General features: G+C 41.1%; 2 protein-coding genes across 2 annotated transcripts in view; one reads left to right on the top strand and one right to left on the bottom strand.

Annotated features, from left to right (window-relative positions):
• The first annotated feature begins 226 nt into the window (after positions 1 to 226).
• LOC110500367 (trafficking protein particle complex subunit 14) lies at positions 227 to 19285 on the top strand. Its single transcript, XM_021577698.3, has 11 exons — positions 227 to 971; positions 2196 to 2291; positions 2632 to 2761; positions 3044 to 3130; positions 6165 to 6285; positions 6728 to 6875; positions 7161 to 7222; positions 8150 to 8322; positions 12894 to 13030; positions 13155 to 13354; positions 16144 to 19285. The coding sequence occupies exons 1-11, from the start codon at positions 474 to 476 to the stop codon at positions 16298 to 16300; spliced, it is 1809 nt and encodes a 602-aa protein (XP_021433373.1). The 5' UTR covers positions 227 to 473; the 3' UTR covers positions 16301 to 19285.
• A 281-nt stretch (positions 19286 to 19566) lies between these two features.
• Positions 19567 to 21427, bottom strand: part of zanl (zonadhesin, like) — a 33843-nt gene continuing 31982 nt past the window's right edge. The window contains exons 50-52 of the mRNA XM_036957793.2: positions 21061 to 21154; positions 20804 to 20844; positions 19567 to 20028 (exon numbers count right to left, since the gene is read on the bottom strand). Of these exons, the coding sequence (XP_036813688.2) occupies positions 19931 to 20028; positions 20804 to 20844; positions 21061 to 21154 (233 nt within the window). The 3' untranslated portion in view covers positions 19567 to 19930. The remainder of the gene's footprint in view (positions 20029 to 20803; positions 20845 to 21060; positions 21155 to 21427) is intronic.

The raw sequence follows: 21427 nt of genomic DNA, 5'->3' as shown, positions 1-21427 counted from the left end.
ATTTCCTTCATTGTCAAACAAGCTCACAATTTTTAATAATACATTAACTATTTAGCTACAACGTAGGGTGAAAAACCATTTCAAATGTATTGGGGGATTATTTGGGTCTACCTGAATGGTGAGAGAAAGGCTTGCTATCTGGGCCTCTGTTAATTAATTCCACTTATCAGCAGTTGAATACTCCTGCCTAGTTTAAAAATGCAGCTCTTTTTCTCTGTGGTCGACTAGTTGTACTGGAGTGCACTGCACTGCTATGCTGCACAGTGAAAGCGTCAGTCGCAGGTTCACCGACTGATGATGGACACAGTGAATTGGATTTTAAATGTTTATTATTATAGAGATATTTGTAAAAATAGGCCAACTATCGATGCTGGTCATACACTAAGAATATTAACCCCCGAGTGGGTTTTGAATAGTATTAGCTTGCGTAATTGTATAGCAAGCTATCAACCGGATACATAATCTAGCTAGCCATGGTTCTAATGATGGAATCGCAATGCGAGTATTTTATGTATTTCCCTGCGGTTCCCATCACGGACCTGTCGGACCCGTCAAAATACCGAACTCTCCCCCGGCGCAGTCACCTCTACCTCGGCGAAACGGTACAGTTCTTGCTAGTCCTGCGGTCCAGAGATGGAGCGTCGGGCTCGAGCGGGACAAAGGGAAGCGGGTCAGGTGACAGCGGTACCCGGGCTTGGAAGGAGCTGGTACGGTCCCTCTCCGCTGTAGCAAGTGTCTGCCCCGGAGAGAGCCGACATCGCTCCCAACTTCACCCTCACGAGTTCCAGAGAAGCTACAGCGACGACTGTGTAGACGAGGATCCAGACGACGTTGACGTTGACTTTGCAGCGGGAACAGTCCACACAGCCAGAAGGGAGTCAAGAAACCGAGGTTTCAGAGAATGCAAGCCGCTTCTCATACACAATAATACGGGGCGTGATGGACGGCAGTATCGGCGCGCACCGGTTCAGGTAATATGAAATTATGAATGACAGTAGTCATAATTGGAGGGAACAATGGCACAATGATTGGACTATACTCATAACAACTAGCTAATACCGTATTGAGTGTTATAATAGGCTACGTGTACACCTGCTGTGTAAAATAGGAAGTGCTGACATTTCCTGAGCATATAAGAAAGTGCAACGCTCGTGCAGCAGAAGTACAAATGTAAACCACAACAGTCAACCAGACCTTTTTTTAAACTTCCTGCAAGCACTGACCTATGACAGTTGGAACAAGCCAAAATACTGTTTGACAGTAGAACTGGGTTCAAATACTTTTTGGAATAATTTCAAATAACCTACTTTGTGCTTGATTGAGCATGCCTGTTGCAATGGAACCAATAGAACAGTTCCAAAAATGTAAAGCCAGCCCACCTGGCACTCCAGGCAGACTAAACCAAACGCTCAAAACACTCAAAAGTATACGAAAGATTTCAAGTTGTATTTGAACCCAGGTCTGTCTGACAGACAGCTTGTTATTGCGGCAAGGAGCACAGGTTGGTTCTAGCTACAGTCACTGTGATGACATACAAATAGACGCCTCAAACTTTCTTGAGTCTTAACCAACCAACACGTCTTTCGATTTGTCCAACCTTGACATTAAGAGAGAGGGAGAGAGAGCTTGTGTAAGGAGTATTTGCTCACACTTGCCTGTTATCAAGCCTCGCAGGACAAACAGCAATAACCTACTGTTATTTTCAGACTACATTGGCAAAGAATTCAGACATGCATGCCAACTCAACCTCATAGCCAAACAAATCAACTTAACCTTGAGGTGTTGGCAATCGAGGGTAACAACCACCCACTATGATAGTCAATATTAAGCATGGGACAAATAGAGCGAATTAATTAGTATGTTTTTGCACACATTACTATTTGTCATATCCTCTGTGAAAGACAGATCCCTCTTTTTCTATTACATTTGACCACAATAATAGTGTACTAGCAGGTGGAGTGACTCATATCTGTATCGATAATCTATAGTGCAAATATAGAATACAAACTTTATTTGTCCCTACATCCTCCTCCTCCATTGTTTACATAATCTTTATTTCTTTCTCTTTCTCTCACTCTAACTCTCTCTCACACACACTCCCCCTCCCTCTCTCACTCCCTCCCCCTCCCTCTCTCTCCCTCGTGCTTTCTAATAGTTTGTAATAGAGTATTTCTCTTCCTTCCTCTCTCTCCTAGTCACCCATGGACGAGCCAGTGGTATTGAACGAGGAGGTCATATTCCCTCTGACCGTCTCATTGGACAAACTCCCCGTCAACACACTCAAGGTCAAGGTGAGAAGTCATGCAGTGTGTGTGTCTGTGTGTGAGTGAGTGAGACAGAGAGAGAGTGAGAGACAGACAGAAAACAGGACAGACTCGTCTCTCTATCCGTGTTCCCATCATATCTCCATTTCCTCCCCCACTCTGTGTTGTCTCAGATTGTAGTGACTATACCCCTATGCATGTTCATAACCTTGTCATAGCTTCTCTATGCATGTTTATAACCTTGTCATAACCTCTCTATTCCTGTCTATGTCAGATTGTAGTGACTCTATTCATGTTCATAACCTTGTTATAACCTCTATGCATGTTCATAACCTTGTTATAACCTCTAGTTTCCTGTCTATGTCAGATCATAGTGACCGTGTGGAAGCAGGAGGAGGAAAAGGCAGAGATCAGGGAACATGGTTACCTCACCATCCTACAGCTGAGGAGCCCCACACACACCTTCAGACAAGACCTTAATACCTTCAAAGCCCAGGGTCAGAGTCCTCCACTGCCTCTCCAGTGGCTCCCTCTGGGATGTGACTGAGAAGGATAATGATTATCTTAGATTGTAAAACAGTATCTCAATTCACTGTAAGGCCTACCAAATGTGTATAGGCCTACACATTTAAAATGCATTTTCAATATAAAGTAAAACAACGCAATTCACGATGATGAACAACTGCAATGTACATTCAGTGTAAAGTGTACTCAAAGTGACCCTCTCTATTTTTCTCCCTCTTTTTCTCCACCTGTCCACATCCCCATCCCCCGTCCAGTCAGCACCACGTTGAGTGTTCTTCCTCCACCAGCTGTGAAATGTCAACAGATGACTGTCTCCGGGAAGCACCTGACCATCCTCAAAGGTGGGGGAAGACTACAAAAGGGTTCTTGGCTGTCCCCATAGGAGATCCCTTTTTGGTTCCAGGTAGAACCGTTTTTGGAAACGGTTCTAAATGGAACCCAAAAAGGGTTCTTCAAAGCGTTATTTTATGAGGAGAGCCGAAGAACCCTTTTAGGTACTAGGTAGCACTTTTTTTAATACGAGTGTAATACCTTTACACACTGCTATATTGTGGTGGGGGAATACTAACATTGTTGTACCTGACCGTTCTCAAAGGTAGGGAGCAGAGGGGGGCTAACTCTGTTAAACTTGGGCCATAGTGTGGTTTATTTATTTATACTCCACTTTGCATCATGCCAAATAACTCCCCTTAGCTGTGTGTTGTTCACTATAATCCAAGGTTTCACATGCGTTATTGTTTGAGTATAACCTATTCTATACTTAACCACAAATGCTTATGACCAGGGGTTGTTTCTGACCACCTGAAAAGAGAAACCTTTTAGGCCCTCGCTGTAGCCTGTAACTGTGAGGGTAGGGGCTAAGAATATATGAGTCCGATAACTACTCTGAAGCAGAGCCAAGAGCTCCTGACTCCTGGTGAACAAAGTTAAGATTGAAACAAGGCTTAGCTGGTTTAAGGAAGTGCTTTCGCCTCTGAAGAAAGGGGTTTAGCCACAGAGAGCCACCGAACTGTATCCTAGTCCTCAGCCCAGGGCTAAGATTAATAACAACCCTCTCATGTGTAAAATCCTGTTAAGTCACTGTATTTAATTAATAAACCACCAGGGTAATCACTGACTCTCTGGTGGTACCGAGTCTGACCCAGTAATAGTGCAGGTTCATAGTTAGGTTGGGCCCATTCAAAAGCAAAGTCCCCAGCTAGCGATCATGATCCCATGTTAACAAAGCGTCTTTTAGATATTAAATCCATAAATGGGAGGGCCTGATCCTTGATAAACACTCATACTCAGAGACGCTTTGTGAAATACGGGCCCTGGACAATAGCAGAGCTCCACCCAATGTTCAAAGGGCAAAGGGAGAGAAAAGTAAAATAGACAAGACCTTCTTTAATAGATGGTTAGGAAACGTGTCCCAAGTCATTAACTACACCGACAACAGTGTTATCCCCGTGTTATCACCGTGTTATCACCGTGTTATCACAGTGTTATCGCAGTGTTATCACAGTGTTATCACCGTGTTATCACCGTGTTATCACAGTGTTATCACAGTGTTATCGCAGTGTTATCACCGTGTTATCACCGTGTTATCACCGTGTTATCACTGTGTTATCACAGTGTTATCGCAGTGTTATCACAGTGTTATCACCGTGTTATCACCGTGTTATCACAGTGTTATCACAGCGTTATCACCGTGTTATCACAGTGTTATCACAGTGTTATCGCAGTGTTATCCCCGTGTTATCACCGTGTTATCACAGTGTTATCCCCGTGTTATCACAGTGTTATCACCGTGTTATCACCGTGTTATCCCCGTGTTATCACCGTGTTATCACAGTGTTATCGCAGTGTTACGCAATAGCTCAATAGTTTATGTAGGAGGTAGCTCTTACGTGTACATGCTGTACAGGATATTGGCTCACATATGTGGATTTATATTTACAGTATGTATAGTAGAGCAGCCTTTGAAATTACCCTGAAGTTTACAGTATTGTGTATTGTCTTTATGGGATGTGGATTACATTAGTGAGGTTTGTGTATTAAGCTTGGGCAATATACCGTTCACGCCATATACTGGGTTATTTTGAAATACCGACGGAATGATTTCTAAACACTACATCACTGCTTATAACTATTAAGTTAAAACTGCAATATGTAACTTTTTGGACAACCTGGCCAAATTCACATAGGAATGGGAGTTCTAGATATGTCATTCTCATTGAAAGCAAGTCTAAGCAGCTGTAAATCTGTTCTATGTTCGTTATTCCAATGCTTCCCGTTCTTAAGTTTAACTATTAGAATTTAAGCAACCAGGAAATGGCTTAGAGATTTCTGCATATTGCACCTTTAAGTATAACTATAAATTATATCCAGCTCAGGGATCCAGCTATGCATTTGGTTTGCTAACTTGCTAGCTAAGTGGCTAGATGTCAAGATCAAGCTTCTTGGTTACAGCAGAGACATTCAATCCCTTCCTCCTAGATCAAGATCCCTGTTGCCTAAATAGTTTTGTGCGTTAAAAATGTATAATTATAGCGCCCCCTGTGTTCACTTCCGGTAATACAGTATACCCTAGTATGGTACAGAAACGGTATGACGTATGAAAATCTGGATACCGCCGAACCCTATTGTGTATATAGCTATATACCATGTATGTACTGTATATAAATAGTACCCATATCAAATAAAATTCAATCAAATGTTATTTGTCACATGTACCGAATACAACAGGTGTTGTACAACCTTACTGTGAAATGCTTACTTATAAGTCCTTAACCAACAGTGCAGTTCAAGAAACAGAATTGAGAAAATATTTACTAAATAAAATAAAGTAAAAATAAAAAGTTAAAGTAGAATTACGTAACAATAACAAGGCTATATACAGGGGGCTCGGTACTGAGTAAATGTGCGGGGGTACAGGTTAGTCGAGGTCATTTGTACATGTAGGTCGGGGTAAAGTGACTATGCATAGATGATAAGATGATAAACAGCGAGTAGCAGCAGTGTAAAAACAAAGAGGGGTCAATGTAAATAGTCCAGGTGGCCATTTGATGAATTGTTCAGCAGTCTTATAACTTGGGTGTAGAAGCTGTTACAAAGCCTTTTGGACCTAGACTTAGCGCTCCGGTACCGCTTGCTGTGCGGTGGCAAAGAGAACAGTCTATGACTTGGGTGACTGGAGTCTTTGGCAATTTTTGGGCCTTCCTCTGAAGTGGAATTGACTATTGTTTTTGACAATAGTATTATGACGTCATCTAAACTTCTTCCTCTCTTATGCTTTCCTGTCTCCTTTTCTCTCTATCTCTCCTTCCCCCCATTTCCCCCCTCCCCCTCTATCCCTTTTCTAACTCCCTACCCTCTCTCACTCTCTCCCCCCAGTATTAAACTCCAGTTCTCAGGAGGAGGTCTGTGTGAGGGATGTGAGAATCATTCCTAACTTCAACGTGTCCTACCTCCCCATGATGCCTGATGGCTCTGTGCTTCTGGTGGACAATGTCTGGTAAGTACAGATCTAGGATCTAGGATTTTGGGATCCCCCCCCCCATTCCTTAACTTAACCATTAGGGGTGAGACAGAAACTGACAGAAACTGACTGTAGATCAGTGCCTGATGGCTCTGTCCTCCTGGTGGACAATGTCTAGTACACTCCCTTAACCACAGATCAAGAATCCGATTACAGTACTACTAATACCAACTTTTGCAGTTAAGGGTAGAAAAGCATCCGTGTCTGCCAGACAAGGTCTGGAACGCTCACACAAGTGCTTTTCAGGGACGCTGTTTATATGTGTTGAAACATATTGTATATTTTGTTCTAAAATGTTGCATAAAGATGTAATGAGTGCCTGAATGCCCCATACTGTTGTTTATTTTTTATGAACCTTGATAAAAAGTACATCACTTTTGTAACCATGGCGATGACATCCATTACTTCCTGTCTGCAGCCACCAATCGGCAGAGGTTGGAATGGCGTCGTTCCACAGGATGAACAGTAGCTCCTCTCACCTTCCCAGCATGCTCTCTGCCCTGGAGGAGCAGAACTTCCTGTTTCAGCTGCAGCTCAGGGACCAGCCGGAGGAAGAGAGCAACGAGGTGAGAGGAGAGGAGAGAGGGAGGAATGGGGAGAGAGAAGGGGGGTATAGAGAGAGGAGAGAGGGGGGGGTGACAAGGACAATGTGTAATATCAAATAAATGGTCCTAGTTTGTGATGTAAAGGGCAGTGAGATACATTTCAGGTAATATGATATCATACTTAGTGTGGGATCATTTAATCTGTTTTAGATTAAACATATGCATGAAAAATCTGCAATGAATGTCCTTGTGTGCACAGCATGAAATCATTTGAGGAATGTGAATGTTTTTTGCTCTCTGCTTAAGGGTCTGGAGGTTCCTTTGGTAGCTGTGCTGCAGTGGTCCACCCCTAAACTTCCCTTTACCAGGTAGGTCTACATCTACTAAAATATAGAACTGGCTCATAATCACTATAACTACCCCAGACACTCACTATACCTACTCCATTATAACGACCCCATTATAACTACTAGCCTTCCCCAGGTACAGTACATCTCCACCGATTATTAGTTGGAACCAGAGCCATATATTTAAGAGTTGGGCCAACTTTTAGAATTCTGAATATTGCTCTAATTCTAGACAGTCAGCCACATAGCTTTGCTTAAATATCGCCCGTGTAATGTTAATGTAGCTAGCATGGCTGCCATAGGATGTTGTAGTGTCATGTAAATGCATCATAATGCCCATTCTAGTGACATGCCATTCCCCATGTAATGTTAATGGGGTGCGAACATGGCTGCCATAGAATGTGGTAGTGTCACGTACAGTTGAAGTCGGAAGTTTACATACACTTAGGATGGAGTCATTAAAACTTGTTTTTCAACCACTCCACAAATATCTTGTTAACAAATGATAGTTTTGGCAAGTCGGTTAGGACATCTACTTTGTGCATGACACAAGTAATTTTTCCAACAATTGTTTACAAACAGATTATTTCTCTTATAATTCACTGTATGACAATTCCAGTGGGTCAGAAGTTTACAAACATTAAGTTGACTGTGCCTTTAAACAGCTTGGAAAATTCCAGAAAATTATATCATGGCTTTAGAAGCTTCTGATAGGCTAATTTAAATCATTTGAGTCAATTGGAGGTGTGCCTGTGGATGTATTTCAAGGCCTACCTTCAAACTCAGTGCCTCTTTGCTTGACATAATGGGAAATCAAAAAAATCAGCCAAGACCTCAGAAAAAAAATGGTGGACCTCCACAAGTCTGGTTCATCCTTGGGAGCAATTTCCAAACTGTCCAAATATACCTACCCCATTATTACTCTACTGCTTAACTTCCCTTCTCCAGGTACATCTCCACCCACTACCAGCTGCCCAGCGTGAGAATGGACCAACCCCGGCTGGTTATGACAGCTTCCTGTCCCAGTGCTGTGCAGCCTCAGGAGCACTTCCGTGTAAAATACACCTTACTAAACAACCTGCAAGACTTTCTGGCTGTAAGACTGGTCTGGACGCCCGAAGGTGAGGGGATGGGAGAGGAGAAGAGATGGAATGATTATGGAGGGAGATGGGAGTGAGATGAGGTGAGAGGGAGGGAGATGTAGAAAACGGAGAAGATTAATACTTTTTACACAAAAAAGAGAAAGAGTGGAAGAGAGGGATAGAAAAATAATGATAGAGGGTAATGACAAAGGGTCAGTTAGAAAGAAACCGGGAGAGAGTGAGAGATAGTCCAGGGAGAGGATCATACACACTGAACTAATAAATACAGTGGCTTGCGAAAGTTTTCACCCCCTTGGCATTTTTCCTATTTTGTTGCCTTACAACCTGGAATTAAAATAGATTTTTGGGGGGGTTTGTGTCATTTGATTTACACAATATGCCTACCACTTTGAAGATGCAAAATATGTTTTTATTGTGAAACAAACAAGAAATAAGACAAACAAACTGAAAACTTGAGCGTGCATAACTATTCTCTGTAATTAATATGACCTGATTAAGCTAATCATGTAAATATAATTAACTAGAATGTCGGGGCACAGCGAAATAATGTTTATAGAGCTGTTATCTTCCGAATAAACTTTTAAAGACCTGGTAATCTTTTACCTCAATAGCAGTCAATATTTAGTCGTCACCTTATTCAGTCTCATCTGAAAGTTATAAACTCTTGGTTATCTTCACTAACCCTGGCTAACAAGTTGAATCAGAAATACAAAATTTGGTTTAATTATTTATTTACTAAATACCTAAATAATCACACAGAATTACATCTACACAGAATGGATCATACATTGATGACAAATTATGTCAAAAAGGAAAACGTCCCTAGCGGACGGAACAGATATGTCGGCTGGTTACACATAGAAAGGGGGTTGGGTTTTGAATGAAAGAGCAGGAAGACTGAGGAACAAAAATATTTTGTGCCTCTATTGGGCTGTAGGCAGCTACTCTGAATCTTATGTATTCTAAATAACCGCTCATTTGAAAAAGGAAAATGCAATAAATATTTACTCTTGAGCTGAGCTTCGTTAGATTGGTCGTAGAAAGAAGGTCGGGTTGTCCAGCATGGATCTCTTGTCCTTTGAAGAATGTCTAGTGGTGAACTGGAGCGTGGTAGAATGCATACTCTGTCCGTCCTCTCCTAGCCCACGTTTACAGCTGCTGTTGCTAACGCAACGGCTAGGAGGTATCACTTCTTAAGTGAATAAGAGTTCAAAGTTCATACCAAGTTGCCATACTTCAAGCTCATGCTATATTCTAGCTGGTATAGTCTAAATTCATCCTTTTGGCGTGTTGATCGTCAACTTCACGTTGAAATTCAATGCTAATTTAGTTTGGTTCTTGCCGTTCAACCAGAGCTCACGCTGGGGTTGGCTTAGTTCTGTAGGTGATCTTTGTCCTTTCAACGTGGGGACCGCAAGTCCTCACGTCCTTGGAACAAAAAGTTGGATTTTCGTCAACGGGTTTATATCGGGGTGAAGAGAAGGGCCTGTTTCATAGTTTACAACCAATATCTGTTCACTTGGGCGGGGCCTCTGAGTGAGCATAGTTTCTCTATGACAAACCGTTCTCTCATTTAAGAAGCTAAAATTACGTTTAATCTTTTCACAAATAGTTTCATATTTAAACATTTAAATTGCACAACAATTCCATGTGAATCTGATAACTAGAATGTGTTGACTTTCCAAGATACAATTTATGTCATCCTGTCATTAGTAGTAATGTCTCAGACAACAACTGATCTAAGATCATATTCATTAACTACCAATGCATATTTTCAACTTGTTGGATTACCGAAATATGGTTCCGTTTCCCACCTTTTAATGTTACCAGACTCTCTATGTTACAAAGGCTTTACAAGAGTCAACTCTATAAAGTAGAGCGAGAGAGAAAAGGGGAAAGGTATTTATGGGGATCATAAACCTCCCCAACAGGCCAACGTCATGACACAAGACATTTCAATGTTTCCTCTTAAACAACAACAAGTGTTGCTTTAGCAGTATGCTTAGGGTCATTGTCCTGCTGGAACCTCCGTCCCAGTCTCAAATCTCTGGAAGACTTAAACAGGTTTCCCTCAAGAATTTCCCTGTATTTAGCGCCATCCATCATTCCTTCAATTCTGACCAGTTTCCCAGTCCCTGCCAATGAAAAACATCCCCACAGCATGAAGCTGCCACCACCATGCTTCACTGTGGAGATGGTGTTCTCGGGGTGATGACAGGTGTTGGGTTTGCGCCAGACATGATGGTCAAAAAGCTCAATTTTAGTCTAAACTGACCAGAGTAGCTTCTTCCATATGTTTGGGGAGTCTCCCACATGCTTTTTGGCGAACACCAAACGTGTTTGCTTATTTTCTTCTTTAAACAATGGCATTTTTTTGGCCACTCTTCCGTAAAGCTGTGGAGTGTACGGTTTAAAGTGGTCCTGTGGACAGATACTCCAATCTCCACTGTGGAGCTGGTCTCTTTGTTGCCTCTCTGATTAATGCACTCCTTGCCTGGTCCATGAGTTTTGGAGGGCGACTCTCTCTTGGCAGGTTTGTTGTGGTGCCATATTCTTAAAAAAATATAAAAAAAGATGTAATGTTGCTCCGTGGGATGTTCAAAGTTTCAGATATTTTTCTATAACCCAACCCTGATCTGTACTTCTCCACAACTTTGTCCCTAACCTGTTTGGAGAGCCCCTTTGGTCTTCATGGTGCCGCTTGCTTGGTTATGCCCCTTACTTAGTAGTGTTGCAGAATCTGGGGCCTTTTAGAACAGGTGTATATACTGAGATCATGTGACAGATCATGTGACACTTAGATTGCACACAGGTGGATTTAATTTAACTAATTATGTGACTTCTGAAGGTAATTGGTTGCACCAGACCTTATTTAGAGGCTTCATAGCAAAGGGGGTGAATACATATGCACGCACCACTTTTCCATTTTTTTTTTTATTTTTTTTTTGAAAAAGTAATTTTTTAAATTTCACTTCACCAATTTGGACTATTTTGTGTATGTCCATTACATGAATTCCCCACCAAAATTATTTAAATTACAGGTTGTAATGCAACAAAATAGGAAAAACTCCAAGGGGGATGAATACTTTTGCAAGGCACTGTATGATTGTAATACAAATGCCTTAGAGAGAGAGAGAGAGAGAGCAGAGAGCAAGAGGGACAGAGAGAGAGATTGATTAGATTTTTATCAGGATCTCTTTTAGTCCTCATTTGGACTGATCTTCCAAGAGTCCGTAAACATTAAAACACAATTCATAATACAATCACATTTTCACACTGTTACAAACAACAGACATATTACACTGACATATTGACCAGATAAATACAGTCTGAAAAGATAGATTGATTCCTTCATCTACCATAGTCCTGCACAACCTTCCAATGTATTATATTTAAATGGTTCTAAAATATTGTTTAAATGTATATATTGAAAGGTTTCTGGTTTGCTCAGGTAAATTATTCAATATCTTTATTACTCTGAATCGAAATGTTATTTTGCCTATTTCTCTTTTCTTTCTGGATAACACGTGGTGTAGATGGTGGACAATCTAGTCCTAGTATTTACTGAATGCCTGTCTCTTACCAGCTGAATACTGTTGTAAATGGAGTTTGGCCATTTTAAATGGTGTACATTTTGAAATAAAATAAGCAATGTTTTTTTCAATTATCTTGTTGATTAATTACTACCAAGAGCATTGTGCATGACTACAACAGAATAATCATATATCTACCTTAATACAGTCCTTGCTGCTTTGTTCTGTGCAATCAGCATCCCCAGACCCAGACCACATAACAGTAGTTCACCTGACTCCCAATTAATGCTTGGCTTGTTTGCTTAAGAATCTTTCCCAGTAAATATTTTGCTCTCCTTCTGATCATGCATGCATTTCTTATTTTTTTACATAGATGAGCTATTGGAGACAACCATGATAAGCAGTTGTCTAGCTGCACCCCTAGTAGTTTGGTTTCTGCCACTTCGTCAATTTGTACATCCCCTGTACTTAATTGCATCCCATGTTCTGTGGGCCTTTTCCTGGTGGAACAGACCAACATAACCCTGGTTTTCTTGGTGTTCAAAATAAGTTTGTTCCGGAAAACCCACTCCCTGATATTTCCCAGATCTACTTGTTGAGCTTGCTGTACCTGTTGAACCGATTATCTTGCTCTATACATTGTAGTATCATCTGCAAATATAGTAGCTTGAGTTTCAGATAAGGCATAAGGAAGGTCATTGGTATATATTAAGTAAAGAAGTGGTCCAAGGCAACTACCCTGCGGTATTCCACAGTTTAAAGCATGAGGGGAAGAAAACGACCCATTGATATAAGTGGACTGTTTCCTGTCAGTTAGATATAACTGTACCCAATTGAATGCTACCTCCTGAAACCGATATTGCAATAATTTTGTCAAAATGATTTAATGATCCACTAAATAAAAAAACTAAAAAAAACTAACTACATACCAGAGGAACATAATCACTTTAGGCTATATTATAATGCTCTCTCCTTGGGTAAACTAAACACCAGCCTCTCCCACTCTCCCTTTCCGTCAATGTCACCCCCTTCCTCCCCTCTAACCCCACCCCCCAGGTCGTGGGCGTCAGGAGGACCCATCTGTCAGTTCTGTGGTATGTCATTCCCCCCTTAACAACCTGGGCCAGTGTCGGAAAGGATCCACCCTCTCCTTTACTGTCGGCTTCCAGATACTCAAGGCAGGACTCTTCGAGGTACCAGAGAGAGTGTGCGCGCGTGTGTGTGTGTGTGTGTGTGTGTGTGTGTGTCTCTTTTGTTTCTCCGATTTTGCATACCAAACATTACTCACTCCACATGCCCCCCTCTCCTCCTCTCCAGTTAAGCCAGCACATGAAGCTGAAGCTTCAGTTCACAGCGTCCTGTTCCAACCCCCCTGCTGAGGCCAGGCCCATGTCTCTGTCCCTGTCCAGGAAGAACTCTCCCTCCAGCCCTGCTGTTAGAGACCTGCTGGACAGACAGAGTCTGGGAAGATCACAGTCCTTCTCTCACCAACAACCATCACGGTCGCATCTTATGAGGTAGGAGATACACGCGTGTAACGCACAGACACATACACTACATGGCCAAAGGAATGTGGACACCCCTTCAAATTAGTGGATTTGGCTATTTCAGCCACACCTGTTGCTGACAGGTGTATACAATCGAGCAAAAGCCATTCTTCATAGACAAACATTGGCAGTAGAACAGCCCGTACTGAAGAGCTCAGTGATTTTCAACGTGGCACCGTCATAGGATGCCACCTTTCCAGCAAGTCAGTTCGTCAAATTTCCGCCCTGCTAGAGCTGCCCTGGGCATCTTTAAGTGCTAGGAGCAACAACGGCTCAACCGCGAAGTGGTAGGCCACACAAGCTCACAGAACGGGACCGCCGAGTGCTGAAGCGCATAAAGGTTGTCTGTTTTCGGTTGCAACACTGACTACCAAGTTTCATACTGCCTCTGGAAACAATGTCAGCACAATAACTGTTCGTCAGGAGCTTTCATTAAATGGGTTTCCATGGCCTAGCAGCCGCGCACAAGCCTAAGATCACCATGTGCAATGCCAAGCGTCGGCTGGAGTGGTGTTAAGCTCGCCGCCATTGGACTCTGAAGCAGTGGAAGCACGTTCTCTGGAGTGATGAATCACGCTTCACCATCTGACAGTCTGATGGACGAATCTGGGTTTGGTGGATGCTAGAAGAACACTAGCTGCCCCAATGCATAGTGCCAACAGTGACGTTTGGTGGAGGAGGAATAATGGTCTGGGGCTGTTTTTCATGGTTCGGGCTAGGCCCTTTAGTTCCAGTAAAGGGAAATCTTTACACTACAGCATACAGTGACATTCTAGACGATTCTGTGCTTCAAACTTTGTGGCAACAGTTTGGGGAAGGCCCTTTCTGTTTCAGCATGACAATGCCCACATGCACAAATGAGGTCCATACAGAAATGGTTTGTCGAAATCTGTGTGGAAGAGCTTGGCTGGCCTGCACAGAGCCCTGACCTCAACCCCATCAAACACCTTTGAGATGTATTGGAACTTAGTCGCTCAATATCAGTACCCGACCTCACTTATGCTCTTGTGGCTGAATGGAAGCAAGTCCAAACAACAATGTTCCAACATCTAGTGGAAAGCCTTCCCAGAAGAGTGGAGGCTGTTATAGCAGTAAAGGGGGGGCCAACTTTTAGAATGAGATGTTTGATGAGCAGGTGTCCACATACGTTTGCAGTGTATATACAGTGCCTTCTGAAGGTATTCACGCCCCTTGACTTTTCCAAATTTTGTTGTGTTATAAAGTGGGATTCAAATTGATTAATTGTCATTTTTTGTCAACGATCTACAAAACATACTCTGTAATGTCAAAGAGGAAGATAATGTCCTGCTGAAAGGTTAATTCATTTCCCAGTGTCTGGTGGAAAGCAGACTGAACCAAGTTTTCCTTTAGGATTTTGCCTGTGCTTAGCTCCATTCCGTTTCTTTTTCATCCTGAAAAACTCTCCAGTCCTTAGCATTTACAGCCACACCTATAACATGATGCAGTCACCACCATGCTTGAAATTTGGAGAATGGTACCTAGTAATGTGTTGTATTGGATTTGCCCTAAACATAACACTTTGTATTCAGGACAAAAAGTTAATTGCTTGGCCACATTTTTTGCAGTATTACTTTAGTGCCTTGTTGCAAGCATGTTTTGGAATATTTTTATTCTCTTCAGGCTTCCTTATTTTCACTCTGTCAATTAGGCTAGTATTGTGAATTAACTGCAATATTGATCAACCCTCAGTTTTCTCCTATCACAGCTATTAAACTCTGTAACTGTTTCAAAGTCACTATTGGCCTCATTTCCTTCCTCTCCAGCAACTGAGTTAGGAAGGACAGCTGTATCTTTGTAGTGACTGGATGTATTGATACACCATCCAAAGTGCAATTAATAACTTCACCATGCTCAGCGGAATATTCAATGTCTGCTTTTAAAATGTTTACCCATCTATCAATAGGTTCCCTTCTTTGCGAAGCATTGGAAAACCTCCCTCGTCTATGTGGCTGAATCTGTGTTTGAAATTCAGTTCTCGACCAAGGGACTTTACATATAATTGCATGTGTGGGGTACAGAGATGCGGTAGTCATTCGAAAAGCTGGTTAAACACTGTTATTGCACAAAGAGGGATTATATGCAATTTATTATGTGACTTGTTAAGCACATTTTTATTCCTAAACTTATTTAGGCTTGCCATAACAAAGGGGTTGAATACTTATTGGCTCAAGACATTTTAGCTTTTCATTTTTAATGAATTTCTATTTTTTTTAAATGAAAAACACAATGCCACTTTGACTAGTATCTCAATTGAATCCATTTTAAATTCAGGCTGTAACCAAACAAAATGTGGAAAAAGACAAAGGGCTGTGGATATTTTCTAAAGGCACACACGCGCACACACACACACACACACACACACACACACACACACACACACACACACACACACACACACACACACACACACACACACACACACACATACACACACACACACACACACACACACATACACACACACACACACACACACACACATACACACACACATACGCATACACACACATCAGCATACATGCAGTGCATAAACTCATACACACACACAAGCATATATGTACACACTCATACACACGTACACGCAGACGCACACACACGCACACTCCCTGTAATCCCTAAATTCTGGCAGTGACTCCTTGACCTCTTTCTGACCTCTCTCCTAATCCCCATTGTGTGTGTGCGTATGTCTCTTTGTATTTGCGTCTCTGTGTGTGTGTGTGTGTGTGTGTGTGTTCTAGGACGGGCAGTGTGATGGAGCGCAGGGCCATCACCCCTCCAGTGGGATCCCCAGTGGGTCGACCCCTCTACCTCCCCCCCGATCGGCCGGTCCTCTCACTGGACAAGATCGCCAAGAGAGAGTGTAAGGTACTGGTGCTGGAACCTGGAAGAGACTGAGAGACAAGGCGAGAGACAGGGAGAGGTGGAGGAAGAGAGGGGAGTGCTGGTGCAGGTAGAAACAATGAGACTGTGAAGATGGGAGGGAGGAAGAAGGGAGACATAGATAGAAAAAGGGAGAGAGAGAGAGACATCTCTCATGCTGAACATTTCCTACATCCTACAAGGCACGCATGAACAATGATTTACCAGACAGACAGATAGACTATCTGACACACACTGAATGATTGACTGTACGTGAGCCACATCATTTGAAGACACTGGAGAAGTTACTTTCAACAACATAATTTCACATTTTTATCTCAACAACATTTGATGTTTTTATATCACTGTAATGTCAGCATTCCATTTTATTCCTTGTTTTATTCCTTGTGTAATGCTGTAATTTAATGTGTAAATAATTGTTAAGGTTTTAAACAGGGTGAAGACAGATCCAGACTATTTGTAGAAGCATTTTGAGAACTTTTTCACTGTAGATTACTGTGTTTACCGTACAGGGTTATGGTAATAGCCAATACCTTGTTAATACATATTGTTATACACTGGTATACATTTTACACAGTATATGTAATGTAATACTTGGATGTTAGAATCATTTTTTTAGTGAAAAACTGGATTATGTTAGTGAGAAACTGGATTTTAAGAGTCAAAAACTGGATTTTGTTACTGAAAAACTGGATTTTATTAGTGAAAGACTGAATTTTGTTACTGAAAAACTGGATTTTGTTAGTTTACACACTGTTAGATACACTTATCTAATGTGATGGATGTCAAACTTGTGATTAAAAAAAGCAGCAGGAGACCACAGGGAAAGGTTTGAGTTCTGTTGCATTGTGGAATAACTGTAGCCTATTCTCAGATCTGTTTGTGCTGTCTTCACAACTGCTATGGTCATTGTCACGATAGGAATTGGCAAGATAGCACAGACAGATCTGGGACCAGGCTAGATCTGTTTCACCCGTGGATAGTGTCATCGAGTTCACTCTTATTAGAATGTGTTGTATTTTAGTGGCTTGGAGCCACACAGTCTCAACACTGTATTTAGTAGTTAAACAAGTAATCTACTAGAGATGTTTTTAGTTTATGCTAAATATATTTATTGTCTGATTTGTATAATTTCAAATTTTTTTTATTAGCATTTACTTCTGCTTAAAAGTCTTAAAAGTGCTTATACTCCTTAGTACACTCCAGAGTACACATATTGTACATAGAAGGACACACTCCGTAACACAAACTTCATAGTCCACACTCCATGATAGGGAACAAATCATTTCCCTTTCCCTTGTTATACTGCTGTTCGCCCTATTCCCTATAAAGTGCACTACTTATGGACCCTGGTCAAAAGTAGTGGACTAGATAGGGAATAGGGTGCCATTTGGGACACAGCCTTACACTGTTGTTCACAGCTGTTAAAACTTTGATTACACTGGTTGATCCTGTTGATTGTTGTTGTTATGCCATTCATTCACACTTTACCTTATTATTAGGGATTTAGTCCTGGGTAACAATCCAGAATAGTGGATTATTTAGAAATCGTAACGTCCGTTACTGTAGCTACGTTTTCAACTGTTTACATTTGTGTTGAGAACATTGAACGATGGTGTGTGTGTGCGCAGGTGTGTGTGCATGTGTATGTGCGTGCGTACGTGTGTGTGTGTGTGTATGTTTGTGCCGCTTTAAGCATTTGTTGTATGTTTTTTGTGTTTGTCTAAAATATGATTTTATTTCCTGGTTCAATTGCCAATGGAAATGACCAATGGGTCTTTATCCCTGATGTAAATTACAATGTGAGGTTGGAGACATTTCAAACAATCAGATTTTTTTTGACTGTGTGTCAAAAGCCCCGTTTATACCTGGTTCTAGCATGCATCCTTTGTCCTGATCTTTTCCACATTTTGATTTTCCACATTTGGATTTTTAGACAGGTGTTGACAATCAAAAGACACATTGTCATGTGATTTTGATCAGATCATTCTGCCCACCTCCGGAGGTAGTCAGGCACGCATTGTGTCTTTGTATCTTACAAGTGTAAGACGGATCTGGACAGAGAAACCATTTTAGTACATTATTCCACCCATTAAAACCATTGACAGGTGGCACCATTGACTGATTACATCAATATGTGTCTTACAATACATAAATAAATCTTGTTTTGAAAGAGTAGTGAAATAATTAGCATAAAGGAAGGGATCAGGAAGTCTGGTCACAATGCAGACACATTGGATGGATAACGGACACGTTTTAATACCATGTGTGGACACATTTTTGGAAATGTGGGCACATACAGAATGTAGACAAGATCAGGACAAAGGACCCATGTTAACACCAGGTATAAACCGGGCGTATTATGCCTGATTTTCCCTGGACACAAAGTACTTGCTTGTGTGTTCTGTGTTTCATTTAGACGTTTTATCTCTATATCTTTACGTGAAGACAAGAAATAGACGTACCCAAGACTAAGTGTGCAGAGGATGTGTGTTATTTCGTTTCTTATGTTTCATTTTGTTTAGATGTTTTATTTCCTGGAATTTAACTGAAAAACAAAACCATTCCAACTCTATTTTCATTGTTCCCGAACACTTGATGAACAAAAGTTTGGTCACAAACATTTCCAATCCTTTCCTCTTGTGATTTTAAAACAATGTATTATATTACTACTTGGACCAAAGTAGCTCACAATATGATTGTTTATGTATATTAGTGACTTATTTTTAACAGTCATTGTTGTTAAGCACTTGAATTGATTTGAATTGTATTGTTCTTGGTTCTTTGGACACACAAACAACAAATGCAGTTGATTGTGTCACAGATGTACTGTGACACATTGTTTGCTAGCAGTCTCACTGGCCTTAGTTTAGGTCTTGCTTGTTTTTAGATGCATTGAATGCAAACGTCTGTCAGGGAAAAGTGTTGGGGGAAAAATATGTTTTGGGTCACTCCTCGTTTGTTGCACTCTTGAAGTGTGAATAAATACAGTTGGAGCGATTGGGAAGTTTGTGTGCATTACTGTACATTACTGTAGGACAGGTAAAACAGACACAGGTGTGTTACTGTAGGACAGGTAAGACAGACACAGGTGCATTACTGTAGGACAGGTAAGACAGACACAGGTGTGTTACTGTAGGACAGGTAAGACAGACACAGGTGTGTTACTGTAGGACAGGTAAGACAGACACAGGTGTGTTACTGTAGGACAGGTAAGACAGACACAGGTGTGTTACTGTAGGACAGGTAAGGCAGACACAAGACTGACATGACAAGTAATGTTAAGCTTGCAGCAACAATTTAATACACTTCAATAAATTACATCTCAGGCACTTCAGGCATTTTATAATTGCACTTTTCCCTGGATCACATCTCGTAATTCATACATTCTCAAATTACAACAAAAGCATTAATAAGTTAATAAAAGCAGATAATATAATGACAATAATATTAACAAATTCCAAAAAGAAAAATGTGGCAAATATGTAACATTGACGTTACGGACTGTTCTGAATTGGTGTGCATTGTTTGTGAGTGATTGAGTGTGTGTGTGTGTGTCTGTCTCTGTGTGTGTGTGTGATATCCGTACATTCATCTGCCAGTAAATATGAAACTCTTATGTTCTCTACTCTTCTTTCTCTCCATCTACATGCGAGTCATGATGTCGCTTGCGTTCTTCTGCTGGTTGTCCAGGTTTTCGTACATGACGTCGCTGTCCTTAAGGTGCATGTGGTATTGGATGCCTAGTAGAAATTCAATTCATAGAATTATAAGCGAGGGAGGGAAAGAGGGAGAGAGAGAAAGTGAAGAAGGACAAAGGGAAAGAGAGCGAGAGAGAGATAGGTGTAATGTTTATTATTATCATGAATTTGTTGTTTTATGACAGGTACTATTAGGTAGGTCCAGGAGTTTCTCCTGGCCAGGTCACCAAGGTGATCAAGGGTTTAGTTGGGAAGGATGGGAGGGCAGAACTACTTGTCATGCAATCCAGTGGAAGAACGAAAGCACTTCTTTTTCACAATTTCCCTCCTGATCATGGCTTCATGGAATTACAAAAACGTATGTTTATGCATAAGGGTCGAAATGAATGAAGGTTATGTTTAAGTTTATGTTTAGGAACAAGGGTTAGGTTAAGGTTAGTGTTATATCAGTGAGGTTAAGGTAAGGGTTGAGGTTATAGAATTATGGCACGGCAAGGTCCACTTGCCTCTGTAATAAATCAGCTGAATAGGTTGGTGACAGGTGTTTTTCTTGTGCTTTTCTCTTTAGCTGGCTGCCAATAGTCTGCTTCAAAATAATTGACTCATTTAAAATGGTCTACAGTCCACCCATTATGACATCACTGACCTGAACAGGGAACTTTGTTCTACTGGTTTAAATTCAGTGTTTACTATATCCTTCCCATCTACATCCTTCGCCTGGTTTTATTGGGATAATATTAGCTAAGTAGGTAAAAAATAATGTAAGTGAAGGTAAAAGTTGACATATGTTTTAAGTGAGATTGAGATAGGCACTTACTTGAATCTGTGTTGTCAGAATCACACTTGTTTTTTTTGTCCCTGTAAACACAAAATGGTTTAGAGAGTTAGCATCCATTTACATAGGACTACAAATACTGCACTGACAGGTGACGTTGGCTTTTTTCTGTCGTGTACACTGAATAATAAAGCAAACTGTCATGGTCAACTTGATCTTTGATTATTTCATGTTGTCAAGAGTAGATTTTGCACTACGATAAATAGGCTGTGTTTTAGTGGTTGTTGTACAGTCCTTACGTTCGACAGCATTTGTAGCATAACACACAGATCAGCGCTATGATGATGACTCCCAGAGGCACTAGGACTGCGATGAGAATGATCGTGTTCTTATCTGTGGGACGAAGGAGGAGACAGTTACAACACTGGTATGCCTGTATGCTATTTCTAACAACTGCTAGGTCCCAATAAGGATTACCGGGTACAGTAGAGTATAGTATAATACAGTACAGTATAGTACAGTCCCATACAGTATAATACAGTATAGTATAATACAGTACAGTATAGTCCCATACAGTATAATACAGTACAGTATAGTACTGTCCCATACAGTATAGTACAGTACAGAATAGTATAATACAGTACAGTATAGTACAGTCCCATACAG

Source organism: Oncorhynchus mykiss, chromosome 21 (assembly GCF_057628025.1).
Source record: "Oncorhynchus mykiss isolate SJ-2025 chromosome 21, ASM5762802v1, whole genome shotgun sequence".
Taxonomy (NCBI): domain Eukaryota; kingdom Metazoa; phylum Chordata; class Actinopteri; order Salmoniformes; family Salmonidae; genus Oncorhynchus; species Oncorhynchus mykiss.
Note: the sequence above shows the minus strand (reverse complement) of the source record. Positions and strands in the feature narration are given on the sequence as shown.